Consider the following 18,809-nt stretch of genomic DNA (forward strand, 5'->3'; position numbering starts at 1 on the left):
AAATTTGAAGCCAAAGGCTGTGTTAAAGATGTACACAAAAACGATCTGGACGACCTGTACCTGTAACAAGTCCAGCTGACTCCCGTCGTGTGTTACAACAATTCACTAGCTCACCACAGCAGTCTGTGAGACAGTGTGCCCGTAAATTGGAGTGGGTCGCTCAAGTGTTCGTCGAATTTTGAAGACAGCAGAGTGGAAGTGCTACATCCCACGACTGCTACACGCAATGAACGAGGACGACCCAGATCGTAGAATGGAGTACTGTTAGTGGTTTACTAACATGGTGAGCAACGATGAAGAGTTTGCAGAGATGATTGTGTGGTCTGATGAGACACAGTTCAAACTCACTGGTACAGTAAACCGCCACAATTGCATCTACTGAGCCGCCGAAAATCTGAACATCCATGTAGACAAGGCCGTGAATTTGCCATGAGTAAATGTGTGGTCTGGGTTGTCTTACCGGGGCTTGATTGGGCCATTCTTCTTTGACAGCACAGTTACCGGTGAGGTTTACCTTCAGAAGCTTCACACATCCATTTTACCTGCCATCCGAGACTTGTATGGAGACGGAAGAGTTTACTTTCAACACGATGGTGCCCCAGGCCACTACCAAAATCGTGTTAGGGCGTATCTCGACGAAAATCTACCAGGAAGATGGATAGGCCGTAGAGGTGCTGTGGAGTATCCACCACGTTTCCTAGACCTAACTCCTCCGGACTTTTACCTGTGGGGAATACTAAAAGACGTCGTTTATCGACAAAAGCCTCGCACATTGGATGAACTTCGAGGATCCATCGTACCACATCACACACTTACTCCTGGCAAATATCCAATTGAACACGTTTCAGTCAGCAGTTCGTGCTGCAGTTCGGCGGCATCGTTTGTGTGTGGATGTTAATAGTAACCATTCCGAACACCCACAGTGATATCTTTAAGTTGGACTTGAAGCTAGACTTTCACCAAAAATTAGACTACTCCGTCAATTAGTTTGCAAGCTATGGACCTTTAAACGGTGGATACATTTTTTGGACCCTTCTGTATTTTCATCCAAGAATAACTTAGTAATATCTCTTTCAGTCTTTGGTATACGAGCTTTATTTTTGAGTCTAGGTAAATGTGAAATAATATTATGAGATATTGTTCTAACGTTTGTAGGATTTTTACTTTTCCCCCATTTAGCTATTCCATCTTTTCCTAAGAGACAAATATCCTCTTGACTTATTTCCTCCAGGGGTTCAAATTCAGCATTTTCTGACACTTCTTGTTCTGTTGCTGAATCATGACCGCTGTCTGTACACATGGGTCAACGGTATCACTGCCAGTGTCTTCATCACTCAACACATGGAACCATTCCAGCCATGCGTAAGGACCTCTGATAAAACTGTCCTAGGTTTTTTTTTACCTTTGGCACTAAAAGTATAGAGATATTTACTTTTCGTAGGCAAGTATTCTAGGCATAAAGCAAATTAACTGTATTTAGTTTAGATAGTACTAAAATTACGCACGTTTAAGTTGTAATGGATTTAGGTTCAAAAAAATGGTTCAAATGGCTCTGAGCACTATCTGACTTAATATCTTAGGTAATCAGTTCCCTAGAACTTAGAACTACTTAAACCTAACTAACCTAAGGACATCACACACATCCATGCCCAAGGCAGGATTCGAACCTGCGACCGTAGCAGTCACGCTGTTCCGGACTACAGCGCTAGAACTGCACGACCACCGCGGCCGGCAATGGATATAGGAAAGCAATAAAGAGCATACACTGAATTTGTTTTACATTGTAGCAGTAGTGCTCGCGCGGATAACTAATGTCCTCCAGGCCACAATAATGTTTCATAAACAATGCAGCGTGCGTAAGTGAAAGCCAGTAGTGTGTGATGCTAACAGATGAAGAGTTAAAGGAAAGGTACTGAAAATGGCGCGAACTCAATGCAACCCAGTCATACACTCCATAACAACACTCCAGCTCACTCTGCACGTGATACAATGACACATGCTGCTTTCTCGAGAAAGCAAATTTCACTCACCCCGTCCCTGTATTCTCTTGATTCGACAACCTAGTGGCTTCTCATCCTCCCTGAGATGAACAAACCATTTCGTGACAGGCATTTCCAGTACGATGGCGAGGTGATTTTTGAGGTATAACGTTTCCTGAAAATCAAGCACGGACTCCATCAAGTCCACCATCGATAGAAAAGTGTCATACTGAAGAGCGCGTATGTGGAAGGACAAAAACCAGTTTTCATGCTCTCCGCTTGATTTTCTCGAGGTGATAAAAAATTTGATGGTTACGCTCGTAGACGTTGTATGGCGCCTCTCATTGATGTATTCACGATAGTTAGGAAGTGCTGTAGTACGTAGCCGGCCATGAGTCGGAGAGCATTTCCCACGCTGGCTGGCTAGGTGACGAAGCGGCCATATGTCGCGCGTAGTGGGAGGGGGGGGGGGGGGGTGCTCTACGCTTAACCGCAGCAACAACATATACATGACGGGAAGTACCGCCATCTTGGCGCCAAAGTCACCGATTTTGTTTATTTATTGTTAATAATTAAAATCATTTATGACAACATGAATACTAGGAGGAGCCTCTGGATGTTAAAAACTATTTATCATAATTTTGCCTCTTTAAAATTCACACCCGTTCTTTAACAAATGCATATCTTAGAAAGTACGAACTTGATCGGAAATCAACGAACTGTGACGAAACTAGTAAGAGATGCGGACTGCGCGCCACAGTCGGCAGTCGGCGTTAAGAGCTCTTCCTGTCTTGTTCGATGGTAGCCATGCTCTCGGTTACGAGTAGTTTGTGACATGAGTATTTCATTATTGATCTAATAGGAATGAAGCTGATATTACGGCATTCTGAATGTTAATTTCGAGTAAACAGATACCCCAAAGTTGACCGATAGCAATTTCACATAATTAGCTTCCACCGACAAAGACATCCAATGCGCCAACGAAGAATCTGCACGGGGCGACATTTACGAGAGCTGCACGGCGCGCAGGTAGGAGGATATCCGACGACACGACCCACCAAGACGGATCAAGGAAGGTCCGACTTACACTCGCAAATTCTGGGTGGAAATTCTGACCAATCATAATGTAAGTCACATATACCGCCCTCTACGGACTCGCGGCTAAGCTGAGTAATAACAGTATCAGTTTAGAAGCGAGGGGTCTTGCAATGTCGGTATTCTAGAAACGTATTTCTACATCTACATCTATATCTACATATACACTATCTGATCAAAATTATCTTTATATCTATTAGTTGGCATTAATACGCGGTATGCTTTTATGAGAGCTTGAACGCTTCTGTGGACACCGCTAATGAGGAGCATGAATGTCAGTGGAAGAATGGCAATCCCTTCTTGCTCAAGAGTCGAAACAGGAGAAGGCAGTGATACACGCTGGTCTCTAGAACGATGCCGACGTTCTAACTCATTCCAGAGGTGTTCCATTGGGTTGAGATCAGTCCGTTTCAAAAATTTTTTGTGTCCACAAACCATTGCCTTAGAGATGCTGCTTTATGACATGGCGCAGTGTCATGCAAAAAAAAAAAAAAATCGCAATCTCCGTGCTATTTCTCTACTGTAGGCACTACACCATGCTGTAAAATGTGTGTATATCCTTCTGCATTTAGCGCTTTCGTAACTGCGATAAGGGGACCACACTCTAACCACGAAACACGCCTTCATACCGCAATACCACATCTTATATACTTCATTGTTGGTATTATATATACAATGGCTGCTAACGTTCTGCAGGCATTCGCCAAACACAAACATTCCATAGGAATGCCACAGGGTATAGCTTGATTTAACACTCCAAATGATTTGTTTCCATTCATCGACTGTCCAGTGGCGTTGGTCTTTACACCACCACAAGCTCCACTTAACACTGACTATATAAACGTTTAGCTTATGAAGAGCAGTTCAACCATTGCACCCCATACTTTTTAACTCCCTACATACGATCATTGTGATAACTGGTCTGCTGCTCGCGCTCTGAAACTCAGGAGCGATTCCTTCCGCTGATCTCACGCGAGTTTAACAGCCACCCTTGATAATGATCGACGGTCCCTGTCCTTCAGTAGATGAGGTCTTACTAGTCTTGGTTTAGCTGTGGTTGTTTCTTCTGGTTTGCACTTCCCAATCACATCATTAAAAATTGACTAAGAGTTGAGATGTCCCTGATAGTTTTGTTGCTCAAGTGTCATACAATGACTACTCCATGTTCGAAATTACTGATCTCTTCTGGCCAACACATTCTGCTATTCCTCAAAAAATGTTCAAATGTGTGTGAAATCTCATGGGACTTAACTGCTAAGGTCATCAGTCCCTAAGCTTACACACTACTTAACCTAAATTATCCTATGGACAAGCACACACACCCATGCCCGAGAGAGGACTCGAACCTCCACCGGGATCAGCCGCGCAGTCCACGAGTGCAGCGCCTCATCCCGCTCGGCTAATCCCGCGCGGTTGCTATTCCTGGTTGTCTACTTCTGTACTGGCGAGTCTGCTTCTCGTGTCAACTTTAGTGTTCCATTCCACATTACATAGAGTACTTCTGATCACAGAATGTACAAAAATTTACAATTCTTTTTTGTCCAGCGAGTTGAACATGACTGTTCAGTGTATTTGCAACTGCAGTAATAACTTGGGTTATGAGCCAACTTCATGAAAGTACACAGATACAGACAGTTTACCTCCATGACCCTAGGCTTGAAATCATTTGGAAATGGACTTTGAAACGTCCCCTTTGAAAAATTATACAAGACTGTGCTTAAACTGACGCGCAATATTTTTAGCGTAACGCAATCTGACTTTCAATAATCCCTACAAAAGAATGGCCCTGACTAACATTAACCTATACGTTTCACAAATCATTTACCTCACCAAAAATCTTCGTTACTCGGACTACTGCAATACAGCGAGCGCCACTACTGCCAACTAAATAAAAGATTCAAACTACTGAAGGCACTAACTACTGATAGGCATAGTTAGCAAATGAAAGATTTTGATAGAGAACAAACAATGTATTTACCTTAATAGTCATGATATATATAGCAGTTCATGACATCCAGTCATACACATTTCAAAACTCCGCCATCTCTCTCCCCACATCCACCACTGCTGGCGGCTCACCTCCAACTGCGCAACGCTACGCGCTGTTAACATCCAGCTGCCCAACACTACAATGGCGAGTATTACAACAATGCCAACCAGCCACTAACTGCACACAGCACAGCCAGTGATTTTCATACAGAGCGCTACGTGGCGTTACCAATATAAAAAAAACCTAAACAGCCTACTTACAACTTTTTGGCTGAAACTGGTCGTGGTATTAGAAAATAAAATTACCCTTGGTGCTGTAGTTTGTTCTGAAACAGAAAACGCGAGTAATTCTTTAAAGAATACTTACGAAACGTAAGTGATGCTAGAGTCTTGGTTGCTGGATCAAACTTGTGTACTCCGCAGCCCTCGATGTCGGTGAAGTAGAGTACTTTCTTGTCGTGGTCCCAGTGAGGGCCTTCGCCCAACCTAACGGGATCGGTGACTTTCTCAATTTTGTATGATGCCATTTTTTACTTTCTGTAACAGATAAAAGTTTACAAATTATGTGCAGCTCATGCAAGTATACAGAAATTCAACGTACTTCTCCAAATTTTTCAATTTGTGGAGTGATGGTGAATACTTCACGGATTTTGGTGAACAAGTGCCCAGTATATATGTGATGATTCTGGTATTCCAGTGCTAGAGGCCATATATAACTTGCCATAACCTCCACTTTTATGAGCCACAGATGTCTGAGATTTTACTAATAATAACGAAATATATAGAATGTTTAAATGTAATAATAATAAATTATCCAGTTACACTAAAATATGTATTTTTAGTTTACCAATTATTTATTTACACCCCTGCTTCAACATAACGTCCAAGAAATTGGAATACAGAGAAATAAACCATTTAAAAACATTAGCCAGAAAATTTATTAGGCACATGGTTCATGCTGTTGATTTAAGAACTATCTTCTGGTTCCTCGTATGAATTGCATTTCTTAGCAGTGTCGGCAAGTTAATTAAAAAAAAAGTTCAAATGTGTGTGAAATCTTATGGGGCTTATATGCTAAGGTCATCAGTCCCTAAGCTTACACGCTACTTAACCTAAATTATCCTTAGGACAAACACACATACCCATGCCCGAGGGAGGACTCAAACCTCCGCTGGGACCAACCGCACAGTCCATGACTGCAGCGCCTGAGACCGCCTTTTTTTTTTTTTTTTTAATGTCGTTTAGTTCGCTTTTGTTCGTTGCATCTGCTCAGGGCGGACGTCGTAAGACATCCGTTTAGGTTCGTTGTTGATCGATTAACTCAGTTTTTTATTACAGAGGACAGCTAACCCTCTGACCGAACACGCTGAGCTACCGTGCTGGCAAACTGTGTGCCGGACCGAGACACGACAGACCGCTCGGCTAATCCCGCACGGCGGCAAGTTAATTACTGGATTTGGTGATGTTAGTGGTAGAGGGCAGCCGGATGCCCTTCCTTTTGCCACCCATTCCCTCACCCCTTACCCTCCCTTCATGGAATTCTTGCACTCCAACTGTCTGCATCTAGTGTTGTCCCATATGAAGCGTATGAACGTTTTGTAGATGTTTTCGAATCGCTTAAACTCTGGCGGGGAGTGGGTACCAGCCCGGTATTCGTCTAGTCGGATGTGGGAAAGCACGTAAAAACCACATCCAGGCTGGCCTGCGTAGTGGAGTGCGCCCCTGAATCCCGGAAGTGGCGTGCTAACGTCTGGTTATCCTCTCGGCTCCGATTTAAGAACTAAAACTGAAACTAAACTCCGTACGGACAGGCTTTGAACGACCCAACGTTACCAGCAGACCGCCGTGTCATCCTCAGCCTATAGGCAACACTGAATGCCGATATGGATGGGCATGTGTTCAGCACACTGCTCTCCCGGCCGTTATCAGTTTTGAGAAACTATAAGAACCAAAAACTCAAAAGTTGGCCAACATCATAACTTACACAATACAAAACAGAAATGTGCACTCACCATTATTAGTGTTTCACTTATCACTTTCAAAATGCTTATTTTGCGATGATGGTTTTTAAAAGTATTTTACAGCTGGTCTGGGTCTGCGTTTTCTCATTAGTTTTCTATAATTAATGTATAACAACTTTGTCAAGTTTAACGTACGAAGGCTATGAATGTACAGTTAAGAATTCCTTGCGAATATCCATTGGAAATGGAAATGAGCGTTTGGCGTCATTGGCTGGGAGGCCCCATAAGGGGCAGGTCCTGCCGCCTTGGTGCAGGTATTATTACATACGCCACACTGGGCGACCTGCACGCTGGGTGGGAATGAAATGATGATGAAGACAACACAACACCCAGCCCCTGAGCGAAGAAAATCCCCGACCCAGCCGGGAATCGAACCCGGGCCCCTTAGGACGGCAGTCCGCCACACTGAGTTTTTTATCATTCTGTTTGGTCGTCGCGGACGTCACATGACACCCGTTCATGTTCGTTTTGTTGATCCTTCCACTCAGTTTTTTTTTATTACAGAGACCAACCAGCTCTCTGGCCGATCACGCTGAGCTACCGTGCCGGCAGTCCATTCAGCTATCGGGGTGGACGCTAATATCCATTAATTGTGTCTTACTAAATGTATAGTATGAACTGTAACTTCCTCCTGTAAAACAATGTTGGTCATTTAATAGTATGTTGTCTGATAAAACTTTTAGTCTTATTGTTAATAGTTTAGCATAATTAATGAGCCCCAAGTTAAGAAAGCCGATACCTCGGCAGTTCCCTGGTTCAGTGAATTGATTGAACAGACTTCAGACAAAAAATTTCAGAACCAGTTGTCGTGATAAAATATAGCTATGAGAACATAAGTGAGCTTGGTTACATTTTCGGAATGATTGCGATCATTTACATTTGAAGTTATGCCATGATGAGACATATTTTTGTTCTTTTTTATGTTTTGGCACAATATTATCTTGACTGCTGCCCTTTTTTCCATGCGTATTTTACAATGACGAATGTGGGGCCTCTTCTTGGAACGGGATCGTCGAATGCATGTGTTTGCGAGAAGAGGTCACCAAACTGACAAAATGCACAACGTTCTCAAACGTGTGTTTTGTTACGATGACTGTCTAGTCTGTAGCGGAGACACAGGTACGTCAATATGGTATTGTTTTCACAATATATGACTCAGTGTAACACACAGTCAATACCGAGAACACTATTGATCACAAATATGGAAACAGTATCTACCATTCAGTATCTAGGAGTAACTATCCAGAGCGACCTTAAGTGTAATGACCACACAAGACAAACGGCACGAAAAGCAGATGTGAGACTGCGCCTCATAAGAAGAATCTTGAGGAAAGACGTGGCCTACAAGATGCTTGTTCGGCCAATTCTTGAGTATCCTTCACTAATACAGGACCGTTACCAGGCAGGACTGATAGAAGAGAGAGAGGAGATACAATGAAGAGTGGCGCGTTTCGTCACGGGATCTCTTGGTCAGTGCGAGAGCGTTACAGAAATGCTCAACAAATTCCAGTGGCAGACGCTACAAAAGAGACGTAGTGCATCACGGACAGGTTTACTTCTGAAATTTCGAGAGGGCACTTTTTCGGAAGAGTCGGACAACATATTATTGCCTCCCACATATATCTTGTGAAATGACCACGACGAGAAAAAATTGAGATATTAGATCTAATAAAGAGGCTTGCCGAAACTCATTCTTCCCATGCGCCGTTCAAGAGTGGAGCAGGAAAGGGAGGTTGAGTTAGTGGTACTAGAAGTATCCTCCACCATACAACGTTAAGTGGCTCGCGGAGTATTGATGTAGATGATATTAAGACAATAACAATATAAGAACATAACATTAATTGCAAATCATAGTCATGTACCATCATGCCAATGAATATATACATTTTACTTTACGTTCGCGTCTTAATTAATAAGCACATCTGGGAAAATGTTAGTCACCCCAGGAAATATCACCCTAATTCAGCGTGACCCCATCTGTAGCTCTGACAGTCGTCTCGTTTCTGCGAAGAAGAGACGCCACAAATTTCTTACGTATAGCACAGAAAGCTGAAGGCACTCTTTGATGCTTACGAGAACGTGCTGAAAAATAATGCCTCTGACTGACTTACGTGAAAACTCCTAACACTTTTTAAATGAAACAAACATTCTATTTCTTTATTCTTCATGTCTACACATTTATTTTTCAACACAGTCAGCCGGGCGACGAACACATTTCTCCCATCGAGAGACCAGATTATTGATACCGTCACTGTAGAAGGTTTGACTTTGTTGACGGAGCCACAATATTACCTCTGCTTGCACCGCTCCATCACTATGAAACAGAAGTCCTCGTAGGTGACCTTTAAGTTTTGGAAACGGATGAAAATCGGATGGGGCTAAGTCGCGGCTGTGTGGATGAAGATCGATGACACTAAACACGCGGTGTCGGAATGTTGGAGATGTCTCAGAGCTTGTGCGTGGTCTGGCACTGCCCTACTGAAGGAGAGGGTACTCAAAGCGTGGACGAGTTCTTCGAATTCAAAACTCGATAACGGCACGTTGTTTCCCACGCACCGCCTTGTTACACGCTGCAATTCGGAGCCCTCTAGCGGCAGAGAGTTGCTACTTGCTTCAGCGAAGCATGTGAAAATCGACCGCGTAAAATGCATGAGATGTATATCTCAAACGATATTGAACACAGAATACAAAATTCTGAGGTTTCCAGCACGCCCTCGTAGAAGCCAAAGAACTACCAAATGGCGCGGATGTTGATAGCTACTTTTCTCCTGCCATTCCAAATAGTTGCTGAAGCTGACTGTCAATCGATTCTACAGCCGCCAACATACACTATGTGGTCGAAAGTATCCGCCCCCCCCCAAAAAAAAACCCTTCGTTTTTCATATTAGGTGCATTGTGCTGCCACCAACTGCCAGATATTCCATATCAGCAACCTCAGTAGTCATTACACATCGTGAGAGAGCAGAATGGGGCGCTCCGCAGAACTCACGAACTTCGAACGTGGTCAGGTGATTGGGTGTCACTTGTGTCATACGTTTCTAAGCGAGATTACCACGCACCTAAACATCCATAGGTCCACTGTTTCCGATGCGATAGTGAAGAGGAAACGTGAAGGGACACGTACAGTACAAAAGCGTACAGGCCGACCACGTCTGTTGACAGACACAGACCGCCGACAGTTGAAGAGGGTCGTTATGTGTAATAGGTAGACATCTATCCAGACCTTCACCCAGGAATTCAAACTGAATCAGCATCCACTGGAAGTACTATGACAGTTAGGTGGGAGGTAAGAAAACTTGGATTTCCTGGTCGAGCAGCTGCTCATAAGCCACACATCACGCCGGTAAATGCCAAGCGACGCCTCTCTTGGTGTAAGGAGCGTAAAGTTGGACGACTGAACTGTGAAAAAACGTTGTGTGGAGTGACGAATCACGGTACACAATGTAGCAATCCGATGGCAGTGTGTGGGTATGGCGAACGCGCGGCGAACGTCATCTGCCAGCGTGTGTAGTGCCAACAGTAATATTCGGAGATGGTGGAGTCATGGTGTAGTCGTGTTTTTCATGGAGGGGCTTGCACCCCTTGTTGTTTGGCGTGGCACTATCACAGCACAAGGCTTACATTGATGTTTTAAGCACCTTCTTGCGTCCCACCGTTGAAGAGCAATTCGGGCAAGGCGATTGCATCTTTCAACACAATCTAGCAGTTGTTCATAATGTACGGCCTATGACGAAGTGGTTACACGACAATAACATCCCTGTAATGGATTGGCCTGCACAGAGTTCTAATCTGAATCCCATAGAGCAACTTTGGGATGTTTTGGTACGCCAACTTCGCGCCAAGCCTCACCGACCGATATCGATACCGCTCCTCAGTGCAGCACTCCGTGAAGAATGGACTGCCATTTCCCAAGAAACCTTCCAGCACCTGACCGAACGTGTGCCTACGAGAGTGGAAGCTGTTATCAAGGCTAAGGGTGGGCCAACACCATACTGAATTCCAGCATTACCGATGGAAGGTGCCACTAACATGTAAGTCATTTTCAGCCAGGTGTTCGGACACTTTTGATCACATAATGTACATTGGGCGTAAGTGCCACGAAGATACGAGAAATTAGGGCTCATACAGTGGCATATAGGCAGTGGTTTATCCCTCAGTCTGTTTGCGAGTGGAACAGGAAAGGAAATGGCTAGTAGTGGTACAGAGTATCCTCCGCCACTCACCATACGGTGGCTTACGGAGTATCTACGCAGATGTCGATGTAGATAGTCCTAGATATTTTTATGGAATTAAGGTCGTGCGATTTAACGAGTCAATCGTGGTGTGTTCGCCAAACCGGGAACATATGCGTGCAACCCTGTGAATACGACACCAGTTACCTTGGAAGGGGAGTGTGTCCACAGCGCACTCATCTGGAAGGTGTAGGAGAGATAGAGGAGATGTGTTTCACAGTGGCGAAGATGCTCATAGCTCCTCAGATATGTATTTTAGAGCCAATGGTTGGTTCAAATGGCTCTGAGGACCATGGGACTTAACGTCTGAGGTCATCAGTCCCCTAGAACTTAGAATTACTTAAACCTAACTAATCTAAGGACATCACACACATCCATGCCCGAGGCAGGATTCGAACCTGCGACCGTAGCAGTCGCGCGGTTCCGGACTGAGCGCCTAGAACCGCTAGACCACCGCGGCCGGCAAGAGGCCACCTTCACACGGATCGGTATCTTCAACTTTCATAACAGTCATCTGTGGAACAGTATTGCAGAACCCCCATGGTGTGGTGACAGCGAATCATCAGCATCGCTGCAGCCGGAATGTGTGGGCCGGGATAACTGGCGACGATATTTTGGAACCAGTCTTCCTTCCACGTCGCCTAACAGGCTGGTACTATCGTCGTTTCTTGCGGGTGACTTTGCTCCCCTACTGCAAGAAGTGCCATTGATGGTTCGAAGGGTTATGTGGCTGCTACATGTTGGTGCTCCAGCCCACTTCGTCGTTAACGTCCGGACGCATCTCAATCGCGACTTCCTTGATCGATGGACCCCCTCGTCCAGTTGCATGATCTGCTCGTGCACCGGATCTCAACCCGTTCGATTTCTCGTTATGGGGCCATCTCAAAAGCATCGTATATGCAGAGCCCATTCGAAATGTGGAGACACTGGAGCAGCGAATTGATACGGTCTTTGACATTGTTCGGATGCAGCCTGGCCGATGTGAACTTGTGTGGCAGAACATGCGTTGAGGTACATGGAAACCACTTTCAACACACACTGTAACTGTGACTGAACGGTACAGCGCGTATTAGACGCAGTAACAGTGTATGATCGAATATATGGTCGCTAGCATGGAAACCGTGCATTTCCAGATATAAATTCATTAGACCTTTTTTGTTCCGCATTCTCTCATCGGTCAGTCCCTACAGTTTGTACACAGTGGAAAAAAACCACCCTGTATACATATTATATTTACAGGTGCCGACGCCTATAACTATGACGCTATGTAGCGTCGTTGGATGACGTTTCCGGAAATGGGTTCCTATGTAAAACGTGATCTAATAAGTAAACTGTACAACCTCTAGAAGCGTGTAACATGATTTATAAAAAATTTGCCATTTGTTGCACGTCTGTCTGTTAAGACGCGCCGGCCGCGGTGATCTCGAGGTTCTAGGCGCTCAGTCCGGAACCGCGCGACTGCGACGGTCGCAGGTTCGAATCCTGCCTCGGGAATGGATGTGTGAGATGTCCTTAGGTTAGTTAGGTTTAACTAGTTCTAAGTTCTAGGGGACTGATGACCTCAGAACTTAAGTCCCATAGTGCTCAGAGCCATTTGAACCTTTGTTAAGACGCGCTAATTTCAGGAACGGATAGAGGTATCAAGTTGAATTTTATGTCAAATACTAAGGGCTACTGCCATTTGGCATACAAAAAATTAAGCTTTGAAGTCAATACAATCAAACAATATGGGCACTTACACCACATATTTTGATATTCGGAAACTCTCTCATCAAAACTTATAGATGAATTGTCTATAGGCATAATTAAGTTGTGCGGAATCCTCAGAGCGCGAGCTGTAGTCACAGGAGTTTATCTGCAGAGACGAACCAGCCTTCGTGTTATGGTTAATTTCGTAATTTGTTTCACTGTAGCAATCGCGTTCAGAAAGACTCAATTACACAGACTTCTCAAAGTTTTCGGGGCGCTCGCTAACCGTTCTAACTGTCCCTTGACAGAAAAAGAAGAACATTTCTCCATCCCCACTCTTAACAAGATTAATTGTATTTTTATTTATTAGAACCTTCAACAATACTGGGGCTTTATTTTATTTGTGCGTTGATTAGAGGCATTCCTCTTTTATGTCTCCCGATTGCTTGGTTTGGTTGTAACATGCGCTAACAAACCGTCCAAATCGTTACCTGCGTGAAAATAGAGATCTTATGTGCTTGGTGTGAAATATTTCTTTTGTCTGTCCTCTGAGCTTCTTTGGTCTCCCGCGAGGTCCCACACGGACAGAATCTGCGCTGTTTTAGCCATGTGCGGCCTGCGTGCCAAACTACAAGACGATTAACGCTGCTAATTTGCCCACAAACTCAGCTTGATCCTCTGCTCCGATACACTGTTAAATAAATCTAACTAATTGTCGACAGCCTCCCTATAACGCGCGATGTAGAGTTACACTTCTCATTATTTCTAAATCAAAAATATAAGCCGTGTAGATGGCATTCTACTTTCAGATATATTCCGAAATATGATAAATAAATTGTAAATGCCACCGTTAACAATTCATACACTACCTCCATCTAGCTCCAAAGAGCCGGCCAGTGTGGCCGAGCGGTTCTAGGCGCTTCAGTATGGAACCGCGCGACCGCCACGGTCGCAGGTTCAAATCCTGCCTCGGGCATGGATGTGTGTGCTGTCCTTAGGTTAGTTAGGTTTAAGGAATTCTAAGTTCTAGGGGACTGATGACCTCCGATGTTAAGTCTCAAAGTGCTCAGAGCCATTTGAACCATTTTCTGTGACTCCAAAGAAATTGCGCCGATAATCTGCATCACAACAAAACAAGAATACAGTCCGAAGTCAATTAGTCAAAATATCTCCAAAAACAGTGCACTTCGAGTTTCCACAGAAACGAAGGGAATTTATTGGGTTCAATTACACCTTACCAATTGCCCGCCCGGATAGCCGCTTGCGTTAGTACACAGCTTCTGGGATTCAGGCAGGTGCGCTGACCCCAGGTCGAATACGCTCGGCCGATTAACGACGAGGGCCGATCACCCGGGATATGGTTTTTAGGCGGTTTCCCACACACGACTAGGTGAATACCAGGCTAGTACCCAAGATCGACCTCTGTTACACAATTATAAAACATATAGAAAATGTTCGTACAAACACTACATGCAGAGAGCTGGGGTACACACATGGCGGCAAGAAGGGCAACCGGCGACCGCTTAAAATAACCATGCCACATTCAACAGCAACAGTGCCGACGCAGCGTAGTTGTGGGAAAGGCACAAGGAAAAGCAGAATTCAACGTTGCCTAGTCAGTCTCTTTTACAACACTTCACTTCCTACTACCTAACCCCTCCACTACTTGGTACCAAACCGCTTTCGACAAATCACCTGTGCACGCAACTGAGCTGCAGGATACAACTATAAAATTGAAACATTTCAATGCCACACCAGTACATGGAAACGCAGTTGCGAATGCTTCTAAAAATGGTTCAAATGGCTCTGAGCACTATGGGACTTAACATCTAAGGTCATCAGTCCCCTAGAACTTACAACTACTTGAACCTAACTAACCTAAGGACATCACACAACACCCAGCCATCACGAGGCAGACAAAATCTCTGACCCCGCCGGAAATCGAACTCGGGAACCCGGGCGTGGGAAGCGAGAACGCTACCGCACGACCACGAGATGCGGGCAATGCTTCTAAGATTTCCGTACCAGAAGAATAACTTTCACGGCTACCAAATGTCAGAATTATATACAATTAGTAGGACCGACTTCGTAGGGTATGAGGCTGGCTGTACAGAGATACTGTATGTGAGTTACTCTCCTGCCGTTGCATTACTCATCGGATAAACGGAGATTGCGCGGGCCAGGGGAATTCTTGTGTGATGATGTCAGCGTAGTAAGAGCAAGAAGAAAACCAGTTGTTTCGTTTATCACAGGAAACGACGCGAAAGCCTCGTAACTTTCCACTGTCTTAGTCGCTGCTTTCTGAGCGGGTTCTATGACGACCTATTTTCTGTTACGACTTAGACTTCCTGCAATAAAGTGTTATATCCCATAACTTGGTTTATGTGCTTTAGCGTAACGTACCTCGGCTACGTGTGGTTTGCCGACGTGTAATATCTTAGCAGTATAAGGAAACCAGAAAAAATTAGTCACTCCTCTGACACAACGCGCTAAATCTGTGTAACACGGCCTTGGTAACAGCCTCACTACACCGACAAAGAGATTACACAATATTCATCACGTGTGCCATTTCAAGCTACAGCCACTCATTGATTTATTTTATTCATCTTACGGCACATGGTGGCAGCACATTTACAAATATAAATACAATAATAAACAAGAATATAAATGTGTAATTTGTACAACAGTTGGACACAAACATCGAAAGACTGCGAGAAATGCATGACTGAACATATTAGTACATGCAGATGCTAGCCAATTCTGTAGGATGCGCTGTTGTATTTGACCACAAATGCACCTATGCAGTGTCCTCAAAAAGTTGCAAGTGTCAGCCGTGATCAGAACAGTGTTCTCTGTAGCTGTGAGCGCATTTTTTCGGAAATAAGTGAATTCGAACTGTGGCAAATTGTTGGTGCTCGTATAGTGGGTAGTTCCGTAACCAAGGTCACAAAGGTATTTGGTGTTTCAAGAGAGACGATATCGAAGATTTATGCCGCATACAGGGGGAGCGTAAAAATATCAACCGCAAGTCACAACACGGACGAAAGTGTATGTCTAGTGACCGTGGCAGGCAGTCATTGAAGAGGATTGTGACGTAAAGTAAGAATCAGACAACTGCATAAATCACTGCAGAAATGAATGTCGCTCTCGCGAACCCTGTCAGCACTGAAACAACACAAATGGAGCTCTTTAAGCTGGAATCAGAGGACAAGCTGGAATTCCAAAACCATTCATCAGTGATGAAAATTCCCCTAGCAGGGAAATGTGGTGGCAAAGACATAAAACCTGAACTATGGAGCAGTGGAAGAAAGCCATTTAGTTCACTCAGTCTTGTTTCTCACTGCTCCAACTTCTGGTCAAGTTAACGTCCCAAGAGTGAAACATTTCGGAGGTTCGGTGATGATATGGGCAGTCATATCGTGGTACTCCATGAGCTCCATGGGTACTGTGCAACAACGCAGTACTGCTAACGATTATGTGACTATTGTGGCTTATCAATTATACAATATGTGTTCCCAATGGTGATGCTGTGTTCCAAGACAACAAGGCCCATGCTCACACATCTCGCGTTGCCCAGGACTGGTTTTGTGAAGACGATGGTGAGTTGTCGCGTCTCCCCCGGCCACCACAGCCACCAGGCCTCAATATTATTTGACTCGGTGCCCCACTGCAGACTCCTAACTAAGGTACGAGCATATGGGATTGGTTCCTAAATATATGTGTGGCTCGAAGACTTCTTAAAAAATAGAACCCAGTACGTTGTCCTCGATGGTGAGTGTTCATCGGAGGCGAGGGTATCATCTGGAGTGCCCCAGGGAAGTGTGGTAGGTCCACTGTTGTTTTCTATCTACATAAATGATCTTTTCGATAGGGTGGATAGCAATGTGCGGCTGTTTGCTGATGATGCTGTGGTGTACGGGAAGATGTCGTCGTTGAGTAACTGTAGGAGGATACAAGATGACTTGGACAGAATTTGTGATTGGTGTAAAGAATGGCAGCTAACTCTAAATATACACTCCTGGAAATAGAAAAAAGAACACATTGACACCGGTGTGTCAGACCCACCATACTTGCTCCGGACACTGCGAGAGGGCTGTACAAGCAATGATCACACGCACGGCACAGCGGACACACCAGGAACCGCGGTGTTGGCCGTCAAATGGCGCTAGCTGCGCAGCATTTGTGCACCGCCGCCGTCAGTGTCAGCCAGTTTGCCGTGGCATACGGAGCTCCATCGCTGTCTTTAACACTGGTAGCATGCCGCGACAGCGTGGACGTGAACCGTATGTGCAGTTGACGGACTTTGAGTGAAGGCGTATAGTGGGCATGCGGGATGCCGGGTGGACGTACCGCCGAATTGCTCAACACGTGTGGCGTGAGGTCTCCACAGTACATCGATGTTGTCGCCAGTGGTCGGCGGAAGGTGCACGTGCCCGTCGACCTGGGACCAGACCGCAGCGACGCACGGATGCACGCCAAGACCATAGGATCCTACGCAGTGCCGTAGGGGACCGCACCGCCACTTCCCAGCAAATTAGGGACACTGTTGCTCCTGGGGTATCAGCGAGGACCATTCGCAACCGTCTCCATGAAGCTGGGCTACGGTCCCGCACACCGTTAGGCCGTCTTCCGCTCACGCCCCAACATCGTGCAGCCCGCCTCCAGTGGTGTCGCGACAGGCGTGAATGGAGGGACGAATGGAGACGTGTCGTCTTCAGCGATGAGAGTCGCTTCTGCCTTGGTGCCAATGATGGTCGTATGCGTGTTTGGCGCCGTGCAGGTGAGCGCCACAATCAGGACTGCATACGACCGAGGCACACAGGGCCAACACCCGGCATCATGGTGTGGGGAGCGATCTCCTACACTGGCCGTACACCTCTGGTGATCGTCGAGGGTACACTGAATAGTGCACGGTACATCCAAACCGTCATCGAACCCATCGTTCTACCTTTCCTAGACCGGCAAGGGAACTTGCTGTTCCAACAGGACAATGCACGTCCGCATGTATCCCGTGCCACCCAACGTGCTCTAGAAGGTGTAAGTCAACTACCCTGGCCAGCAAGATCTCCGGATCTGTCCCCCATTGAGCATGTTTGGGACTGGATGAAGCGTCGTCTCACGCGGTCTGCACGTCCAGCACGAACGCTGGTCCAACTGAGGCGCCAGGTGGAAATGGCATGGCAAGCCGTTCCACAGGACTACATGCAGCATCTCTACGATCGTCTCCATGGGAGAATAGCAGCCTGCATTGCTGCGAAAGGTGGATATACACTGTACTAGTGCCGACATTGTGGATGCTCTGTTGTCTGTGTCTATGTGCCTGTGGTTCTGTCAGTGTGATCATGTGATGTATCTGACCCCAGGAATGTGTCAATAAAGTTTCCCCTTCCTGGGACAATGAATTCACGGTGTTCTTATTTCAATTTCCAGGAGTGTAGATAAATGTAAATTAATGTAAATGAATAGGAAACAGAATCCTGTAATGTTTGAATACTCCATTAGTAGTGTAGCGCTTGACACAGTCACGTCGATTAAATATTTGGGCGTAACATTGCAGAGCGATATGAAGTGGGACAAGCACGTATTGGGAGATGTAGGGAAGGCGGATAGTCGTCTTCGGTTCATTGGTAGAATTTTGGGAAGATGTGGTTCATCTGTAAAGGAGACCGCTTATAAAACACTAATACGACCTATTCTTGAGTACTACTCGAGCGTTTGGGATCCCTATCAGGTCGGATTGAGGGAGCACTTCAGTGGCGGGCTGCTAGATTTGTTACTGGTAGGTTTGATCATCATGTGAGTGT

The 18,809-nt window shown here is 45.3% G+C and overlaps 1 protein-coding gene across 3 annotated transcripts in view; it reads right to left on the reverse strand.

The window, feature by feature from the left end:
• The window catches only part of LOC126298210 (regucalcin-like), a 403,275-nt gene that overhangs the window by 374,235 nt on the left and 10,231 nt on the right, over positions 1 to 18,809 (reverse strand). For all 3 annotated transcript variants that reach the window (XM_049989516.1, XM_049989514.1, XM_049989515.1), the window contains exon 2: positions 5,431 to 5,600. In XM_049989516.1, coding sequence (XP_049845473.1) covers positions 5,431 to 5,590 — 160 coding nt within the window. In that variant the 5' untranslated portion in view covers positions 5,591 to 5,600. The remainder of the gene's footprint in view (positions 1 to 5,430; positions 5,601 to 18,809) is intronic.

This window comes from Schistocerca gregaria, chromosome X, assembly GCF_023897955.1.
Source record: "Schistocerca gregaria isolate iqSchGreg1 chromosome X, iqSchGreg1.2, whole genome shotgun sequence".
Lineage (NCBI taxonomy): Eukaryota > Metazoa > Arthropoda > Insecta > Orthoptera > Acrididae > Schistocerca > Schistocerca gregaria.